The sequence below is a fragment of the Vicia villosa genome, linkage group LG2 (assembly GCF_029867415.1).
Source record: "Vicia villosa cultivar HV-30 ecotype Madison, WI linkage group LG2, Vvil1.0, whole genome shotgun sequence".
Classification (NCBI taxonomy): Eukaryota; Viridiplantae; Streptophyta; class Magnoliopsida; order Fabales; family Fabaceae; genus Vicia; species Vicia villosa.
The window spans coordinates 41,865,822-41,875,972 of NC_081181.1; the positions used below are offsets into that span (position 1 = coordinate 41,865,822).

Consider the following 10,151-nt stretch of genomic DNA (forward strand, 5'->3'; position numbering starts at 1 on the left):
AGTCTCCTCCATTAGAAGACAGTTTGCTCACTTTTTCCTAAGATGGGTCAACGAATGGCAGTCTCTTTCAGCAGAAGACAGTTCGTTCCGCTTAAGGATTTCTCGACAGGGTCGGCAAATGGCAGTCTCTTTCAGCAGAAGACAGTTTGTTCCCTTTGAGATAACGGATGGCAGTCTTCTTCATGAAGACAGTTCGTTTAAGAATTCTAATTTTAAAGTCAGCAAATGGCAGTCTCCTCCATTAGAAGACAGTTTGGTCACTTTTTCCTAAGATGGGTCAACGAATGGCAGTCTCTTTCAGCAGAAGACAGTTCGTTCCGCTTAAGGATTTCTCGACAGGATCGGCAAATGGCAGTCTCTTTCAGCAGAAGACAGTTTGTTCCCTTTGAGATAACGGATGGCAGTCTTCTTCATGAAGACAGTTCGTTTAAGAATTCTAATTTTAAAGTCAGCAAATGGCAGTCTCCTCCATTAGAAGACAGTTTGCTTACTTTTTCCTAAGATGGGTCAACGAATGGCAGTCTCTTTCAGCAGAAGATAGTTTGTTCCGCTTAAGGATTTCTCGACAGGATCGGCAAATGGCAGTCTCTTTCAGCAGAAGACAGTTTGTTCCCTTTGAGATAACGGATGGCAGTCTTCTTCATGAAGACAGTTCGTTTAAGAATTCTAATTTTAAAGTCAGCAAATGGCAGTCTCCTCCATTAGAAGACAGTTTGCTCACTTTTTCCTAAGACGGGTCAACGAATGGCAGTCTCTTTCAGCAGAAGACAGTTCGTTCCGCTTAAGGATTTCTCGACAGGGTCGGCAAATGGCAGTCCCTTTCAACAGAAGACAGTTTGTTCCCTTTGAAATAACGAATGGCAGCCTTCTTCACGAAGACAGTTCGTTTTGCTTAAAGATTCCTCAGCAAAGTCAGCAAATGGTAAGTCGCTTCAGTGTAAGTGACAGTTTGCATCCAGTTCCTTTTCTCAAGCCATGTCCTTGATTAAAGAAGAAGTTGATCCCTATTATCAGCGGCAACTCATTGTTCTCAGCAGCTTATCGTCAACTATTGAGGCGGTAATTCGATCTTCTTCTACCTTCAACCATTGAGTTGGTAGCTTATCGTCAACTATTGAGACGGTAATTTAATTCTCTTCTACCTTCAACTATTGAGTTGGTAGCCTTTCGTCAACCATTGAGGCGCGAAAGGTGATGCTATAACCTCTCTGACGCGAAGTGTTTTCCCCAGAGAAGTTTCTTTTTCCACCAAAGTTCCGTCTCTCCAACAAAGTCTTGCCTTCCCCAGTGAAGTTTCTACTCGCAAGACATTTGTTTCCCCAGCGGAGTTATAGCAAGACATTTGTTTTCCCCAGTGGATCACCTGTTACTCCCCAGTGTTGTCATGCTTTATTATCATCACATGCATTCATTAACATTGCATTGCATCTTAGGATCAAAAATTGTGTCTTATATGTTTAAGTCTCTTCGATTTTGTCAAAACGAAGATTTCCAATCATCGTATCTCCAAATCGAAGAAACTTAAATAGGAGCATCTGTCATACCCCAATTTTTGACCCTAAGATCCTATATCATTCATATTTCAATCACTAATCAAGAGCTTCACTTGGAAGTTTTGTTTGTGGTGTTGCACTCACCTCATCAATAAGAGGGACCATCAAGCACCAATGATTGTTTATCTTTTATGCATATTATACTAACCCAAATACCAAAAATATTGCTTTGTTTCTTTGTAGGCTTTTGTTTTGTAGGTACCAAGCCAAGACATGCAATAAACAAGGCATTTTTCACATTTTTGACTGGTGAAATCGATTTCCCTACTGGGTAAATCGATTTCCCTGCAGCAATCTTCAACAAAATCACATTCTGGACAGCATGAAATCGATTTCCTTCCTGGGTAAATCGATTTCCCTAGTGTATTTTGCGCCAAATTCTCTTCTGGAACAGAGTGAAATCGATTTCACTCCTGGGGAAATCGATTTCCTTAAGGCGAAATTCAAAAAAAATAGAGAGGGAAGCTTGATTTGATTTTGGCACCTATTTTCTTTGACCATTTTTGTCATTCTACCAATTTTCCACCTCATCAAAATAATTCTCTTCATTAAACCCACTTAAACCCCATTTTACCACTTTTTACCATTTAATTGCCACTTTAATCACCAATTAAACACAAGCTAATTACCAAATGCAAAAAGACCAAATTACCACTACTCTTGCTCTCATCCTATAAATAGAGCCCACTACTCTCTCATTTCTCAAGCTTTTGAGAGCCAAAAAACCTCTTGCAATTTCTCTCCTCATTCCTACCAAATTCACCAAAGCTCTTCATTCTTTCATAAAGTTTGTGAGTTACATCTTGAACCTCACAAACTTTGAGCTAAACCACCATCCATTTCACTTTTTTTCTTCAATTGTTGAGAGATCAAGATTTGTGTTGGTGATTCTTGAAGTAGATCCAAGTTTTGTTCAAGATTTGGTAAATTTTCTTCATCCTTTTTGTATATCATGATGTAGATCTTTGTTGCTTGTGTGTGATGCATCTTTGATGCTATATTGGTGTTATTTGATGGTGATTTGATGGAAAATTCGTGCTCCAATTGATGTTTGATCATAAGGTGTTTGTACATTTGTTCAAGTCAAGTTTTATGCCTCTAAATGCTGTTTTTGCTGATTTTTACACTGGGGAAATCGATTTCCTTAAGGCTGAAATCGATTTCCTGCTGAGCGTGACTTGTTTTTTTTGAAAACTGCACTATGGAAATCGATTTCCCTCTGCATGAAATCGATTTCCTGCTGGCAGAATGTGGTTTTTTGCCTTTTTTATGCTTGTTTTGGTTTCCTACTTCCTCCACTTCATTAATATCATTGGATCTAGGATGTTGATAGGTTTGAAATGACCTAATCCATAATATTAGATGAATGATATTAATGATAGTGTGAGTTGATTATCTTTTGTGAATTTTATTCTTCTTCCTCCATTTCATTAATATCATTGGATCTAGGATGTTGATAGGTTTGAAAGAACCAAATCCATAATATTAGATGAATGATATTAATGATAGTGTGAGTTGATTATCTTTATGCATTTTATCTTCTCCTTCTCCTTTTTTCTTTTGATCGATGAAAGTCTTAATACTTTGAGAATTCTTATGGATTCTTAGTAAAGACTAGATCGTTACCTATTTTCTTTTCGTGCGGTATTGCTTTCGGAAGGCGATCTACATATCGTTCTTCTCGTATGCATTAGCACATAAAGTTTTGACCGGCCTCGTTGTAGGGTGATTTCTACATAAATCACTTGGCGATCTGCTTAACATAGCGCAATATTTCGTGTCCCGAATAAAAAAAGATCAAACATGGAAGAGAATTGTATGCGGTTGATTTAAGACTTGTGGAGGTTTTTATCGTGTAGTCGCTATGATTTTATCAAGCTTCTGATAAGCCCCATTGACTTTAAATCCGAGTACATCATTCACTCACCATAGATCTTCCTACTAACTTTGATAACATACTTGACAAGTTTCAAGATGGTTATCTTTAACATTTAACAACTAACTTTAATTTCCGCACCTTTACTATATCGCTCTTTACTATACCGCTCTTTATATTTCTCGCTTTATCGCTTTACTTTATCATTTCATCATATTTACTTTCCGCCATTTTCCCTTTGTCCACTTGGACATATGTTTATGCTTCCGTTATTTTTCTTTTGTCCACTTGGACCATACTCTACTTTTCTTGCTAAAACACTAATAAACAACTGAAAATCTAAAAAATACATAAGGTTCTCTTTGGATTATCGGTTACTATCCCTAGCACTTTGGAGATTCGGACTTATGGACCTAGTACCTCTGGACTCATTCTATTATTATCATGTGATTGTTCTGTCTGTCTGGCATTATTCTGTTGTATGTTTATGTGTGGAGGTATTTCCTTGAAAGCCCTTGATGGTTAATTCCAAGGCATTGATATAAGGATTTTACCCGAAAACAGCCGTTACTCTTCCCGATTTTCGTCAGAATTTTAATGTGCTTAATGAAAAGTGGTGCTAAGACAATAAGTTCATCTGGATCCTCAAGTGTTAATGTGTTGGTATTGATAAATCCAAAGGATAGGAAAAACTACCTTGGCTCTTAATGTCAAGTGTTGGCTTCTTACTTGGTTAGACTGTTTCTTTCCTTAGCTTTTATTTTACGCAATAGGATAGCCTCTTCATCTCCTCCCATTCTTAAATTTTCAAAATCTTCTCTCTTTTTCCAAAATATTCTTATGTTTGCAAATCTTTTCAAAACCTTTTCTTAAAAATATCTTTCGCCCTTAGTGGCTTTTCTTCAAAAGTTTAGACACCGTTAATTGTCGAAACGAGTGGTTATACCCCACGATTTTGAAATTGATCGATAATAACGAGATCTTTTCCGCGTGAGAGAGCTAGTGGCATACTCGTTGATTTTATCCGAGTTGGAGCCCTTCTTTCATTTGCGATGCAAAGAACTTGTTTGTTCTCATGCTCAAGATCAATGGCTGAGTATTTCTCTCTAACGACAACAAAGTGTTTATTCGTTTTTAAAACCCTTTTTCCCAAAAGCGGAACTACATTAGCTCTGACTTCTCCATTGCACCGAGGAGGTATGTAGGCCCAAAGCTAAACGCTTTGCCGAGCTTATTTTGAAAATAAAACAAACCGTTTTTTAGCACACACACAACACAGATTTTCAAAAAGGTTCCCGTGGAGTACCACGGATATGAGGGGTGCTTTAAACCTTCCCCTCATATAATCAACACCCGAACCTGAGTTCTCTTTCTTGTTTTAAAAACAAAACTTTGGGTTTTACGTTCTTTTCCCTTTTCCTTTGAAAAAATAAAGCGCGGTGGCGATTTCAAACGGAATATTGATTCGAGTCAATCCTATGGCTTCGATATCAGATTTTCCCCGCTACACATGACTTTCAGGATCTTTCTTCAGAGGCACGTTTGCAGATACCTTCTTCGTCAAGGGAATACGAATATTTAGGAACCTACCGATATTAAGTAATGAATCTAAGAAAACATTCCGACAAAGTTTGACCCTAGGACTTTGAAAATTATGAAAAATCACAAATTATGAAAATCAAAATCAAATTCAAGATTTAGATAATTGTGAATATTGATTCAAAAAAATTTAAATTCTCAAGGACACTAAAAAGAGAATTCCTTCAACCAAGATTCACCAATCCAACTCATTTTTATGGTGACCTGAAGGCTTGAATCTTTCAAAAAGTCTTCAATAAAAATTGAAAAATCCTAACAATAGTCGGCACAAATAAAACGGAAGGGTGAAAAAAAATACAATTCTATGAACCTCAATGTTTACTTATTGTTTCTATGAAATTTCGATTTCTGAAGTGTTATTCCTTGATTGATTTGTCCGTCTAAGAATTCAAACTTGCAAGAGAGCGCGGTCGAGAATCATTTATCTATAAACAAATATCAACAACACAATAATAGTCCCAAATAAATTATAAAACAACTTTGAAATATGAACGTATAAAATGAAAATCCTACTTTGCTTGAAATAAAATCCATGGAAATTAAGCACAAATAGATGCAAGCTGCTTTCAGTGACAAGTTTCAACAGCTAGTCCAACAAATTTGTGCGTCCGATGAAGCTAAGTATCAAAAAATATTTCAATGTTAGTCAAAACAGAATCACATTAAGAGATAAGTTCCCACCTTCGAAACCAAGTACCTTGATGGATTTCTCACCTTGACTCTATTCTAATAGCAACAGTTTTCCCCGGCAATCGTGGCTGGCCAACACGCGCTTTGGAGCTACTTCTGATGGTGCTACTTCATTTTTCTCACATTGAAATCCTAAAGTCAGAATACATGTATGGAGAAGCAACCCTAAAATCTGCACATATAAAATACCATTTAATATGCACAAAATATATGCAGATACTTTGGAGCTTTACGATAAATCTACCACCGCAAAATCGCACACTGCTGTGAAATCGCCAAAAACTTCAGATCTGCCGCCATAAATTATTCGCTTGAAACAAAACCATAACCCACAAAAAATTCTTCATCTTCTTTGCTTGAAATTGAATCAACAACACAAAAGAAAATCTTCATTTTTATCTTGAAATCGAAACATTCCGCAAACAGGTTTATCGATTGAACTCAAAGAAGGGTTTAGATGAGAGAGAAGATAGTTTCCGTGTGTTTTACAAAGCAGGTTTTGTTTCACCGCCACCGCGTTCTTCTTTCTACCTAAGCATTGAATATGTTCCATTTTGTTCTTCTTTCTAGGGTTATGGTTTTCCTTTACCTCAAAGTTACCTGGTGGGTTATGGTTGAAGAAGTGAAGAAAGAGAATATAGAGGTTTGCGTGTGGGTGTGGGTTTTGGTAAGAGAGAGAATAAGTTTCAAAATTGTTTACTTTTCAAAAATAAAAGTGCCCTTCGAATAAACCACCAAGAAATGACATTTTTGGTCCCCAAATATATTAATTTAGACTAAGATAAGCAAAAGGGAGTTTTGGTGAAATCTATAACAGTAAATTTTCTTATATTATAGATTTTAATGATGTGACATGAATCGGATGACATGTTATTGTCAGATTTATCAAATCTAAATTTACATTATTACAATTTTTTATTTTAATGTTAAATATATTACACACACCTTTTGGAATGTGATTGAGTTTTGATTTACCTAATTTTTTTTTGCGTAATTAGTGATCAATTAATTTAATATTAGATTTAATTTTAATCTCTTATATATTAAACCTTACATTTTAGTCCTTTAAAAACAGTTTTGTTAGCCAACTTAAACCTTTCGATTAAATATTGAGAAAAAACGTTAACCTGTGATGATGTGGAATGACAACATGACAAAAGTCAAAATAATGAGTTAGCAATTTAAATAAGGGACTAAATTGAAACCTTATATTTCGTTAAAGGAGCACACCAAAATTGTAACCAAAAAGTGATTTAAGTGCCTTTGTAATTGATATTACCGAACCAGAATTTCAGTACTTATTTGAAACATAGTAAATACGTACTACCTGTTTGATATGAATCTGCTTATAAAATCTGTTGGGAAGAAATTATAAACGTAACGAAATAATTCAACAACACCAACTCTCCCAAATATCACATGCAACTTAGAGACAATCAATAAAAAAACACATCAAACAACACAACACAATTTTAGCGTGGAAAAACATCCGTTAACTAGGAGTGAAAAACCACGGGACCCGTAGGCCACTTAAAATCTCCACACAATGGGTACATGCAAGGTTCTCTCTAACACTAGTTAGAGGTATACACAAACATCATCAAGATTTACAATTAATCTTGGAATACAACAAGAATCAAGAGAGACAAAACAACCTAAAAACACCAAAAATTATGACCTCAAAGATGGACTCGACAGACTGAATTAGAAAACTCTAAATCCAATGAAAATCGTTCAGTAAGTGCTCCTATGAGTCATGAACGTTGTGCCAAAATTTGAGAACGATTCGACCGTTGGATTTTGCCAAGTTTTGATTTAGTAGAATTGTTGTGTGCTGAAATAGGGTTGTGGACGGAATGAATAACCTAATCTTTTTTGTTGTGTGATAAAAAAAGGCTTACACAAACATGGGTCACTAACCCACGTCTAATTGGGCCTCTCCTAATAGGAGGGAAAGCCCAACAAACTCCCCCGATCGACTAGTTTAAGGGCAACACCAACCCGGCTTCCATACGAAAAAACTCAAACTTTCCCCTAGGCAACACTTTTGTTAACATATTTAAACCATTGTCATCGGGATGAATCTTCTCAAGCTCCATCAACTTGGAATCTAATGCATCATGAGTCCAATGATAACGAACATCAATATGCTTCGACCTCGAGTGAAAGGAGGAATTCTTCGATAAGTGAATGACACTTTTAATAGAAGTGAAACACTTCAAATTTATCATTCAATGTTCAAAAGTTGAAAGCTGAAACACGTGAAAGTTCCAAATTTCAACTGCTTTGCAGAGTCGACCAAAACACATGAAAAATCTAAATAAAACAAAAAACATAAAAAAGTTGAATGATAAAAAGTAAACAAAACACTTCATCAGAGACACAAAGAGAAGAGAGATTCAAAACTAAAAAATTCTAAGTCCCACATAAGATACGAATGTAATTAATACATTTCAAAATCAGAAAATGAAATCATTGCATGAAATCAAAGTTGTGAAATAATAACAATGGGAAAAAGTAAGTGAGAGGTGTGAATAAATTTTTCACGCACCAATCTGTTAAAGGTGAAAGTTGATGAAGTTGGATGAAACCGGTGTTGTGGAATGAAAGAAAGAAGGGTGAAGAAGAGGGCGGAGGTTGTATTGTTTTTGGTGGCGGTGGTTCTAGGGTTTGGAGAGAAAGAGACAAGAGAGAGATAGATAGAAATATGTTATTGGAGAGAGAAACAAATTTGTGAAATGAGAGGGATAGAGGTGAAAAGTTAAAGAAATGGAAAATTTTAATGCACAGTCCATTGCTTTACCCGGGTAAAGCTATGTTTCAAGGTAAATTTGAAAAAATTGTAAGCCAAGTGTACAAAAGAGAAAATCTGATTGGTTTAGATTTATGGATTTAGTCAATTACCATTAGGGGCATTTCTTAGTGTAAATTAAAAATCAAAGAAAAAGTATATTAGGTAGTTGATTAGCATCTTCCATGCTTAGGTAGATAGTTGACAACCAATACAATATTTTTCATTTCACAAAAATACAATGTATTAAAATGTTTTATTTTTCTTTGAAAATCATAGGTTGGATTTCAAGATTCAATATATACATGGAATATAAGCATGAGTAGCAATGCTACAATGACCTTCAAGTCCACCACCTTCCCTTTTTATCATCATGTATCCATTCATACCCCAATTTTTACCCCAAGAATTCTTAATCAACCAATATTTCAACCCACTTTTAGTTTTCCCATAGCCAACTATAGTAACGGCGTGGTTTAAAATTGCTCCACATGATCCTGAATAAACTCCTCCGCTGTATTTAAAAAAATCATCCCCAGCAGAGATACCAACTGCCACTGGTTGTTCTGCCACGGCTCTTTGTAAATTTTGTTCATCATTTCTTTTTAGATTTATGTAACAGGTTATATAAGCTTCAGCTTTGTCCATATCAAACTGTTTGCATGTCCCATCACCTTCTCTATATGGATATTGAGATTCTTGAAGAATACCTCGGTTATCTATTATATTATCGAAGCCGCCGACAATACTACCACTAGTACACCCGTCGCTACTCCTATCGCAATCAATTAGTTGTTGCTCGGACAATGTCAGTAGATTGCCCATTTTTATTTTCCAAAAACCTTCTACGGCCGCCACAGCTGCAAAAGCCCAACAACCATCTACAATACAAACATTGAATAAATTAATATAATAACATCTAAAAAACTTAAGTAATAGGGTTATTATAGTTACCACAATGTCCTTGATTCTTAACATCAGTCACCGCTCCTTTCACTCTCCAATCCATAGTTAATGGAATATTATTAGTGATGTTGAAGAGTACTGGATTCGATCTGGTTTTGGAGGAATAAACATGGCTAAGAACTTTGAGTCCAGTGTAAGAAGCCTTAAATTCTTTAGTAGTTAAATCAGAATATGGATTTAAGCCGAGCGTATAACTTTTGTTACCAGCACTATTAAAATTCTCAATATAATCTAAATTTTCTTTGAATATCTGTAAGCGTTTCTTCATTTCTGAACTATTTGTGTATGTGATTCCATACTTCATCATCCATTGTTGGTGTGCTTCAACAACCGATGAATCATCTAACATTCGAGACATGCTTGGGTATACATATGCCCACAAGACCACAATACAAACAAAAATAAGATGCTTCATATTTTTATTTTATGGATAGAAATAAAAGATAATATTTTATGAAAAATAATTCATATAAAAGTTAACAAAGATACCACAATTTATAGCATTCAAATTCTACCAATTAAAAAAGAAAATCCATTTGTTTTATTTGATTTATCTCATTAAAGTAAGTGTTAAATAAAAAGTCATCATAGTCAAAATAAAAATAAATATAAAAATCATCTTAAGGGAATTAGATTTGTGAGAGTATAAATATATATTTTATACGATTTAATATAG

General features: G+C 35.2%; 1 protein-coding gene across 1 annotated transcript; it reads right to left on the reverse strand.

Annotated features, from left to right (window-relative positions):
* Positions 1-8,797: 8,797 nt before the first annotated feature.
* Positions 8,798-9,911, reverse strand: LOC131646107 (macrodontain-1-like). The gene is made up of 2 exons (XM_058916256.1): positions 9,464-9,911; positions 8,798-9,390 (listed from the first exon to the last, which is right to left on the reverse strand). The coding sequence occupies exons 1-2, from the start codon at positions 9,888-9,890 to the stop codon at positions 8,804-8,806; spliced, it is 1,014 nt and encodes a 337-aa protein (XP_058772239.1). The 5' UTR covers positions 9,891-9,911; the 3' UTR covers positions 8,798-8,803.
* Between the last annotated feature and the right edge of the window lie 240 nt (positions 9,912-10,151).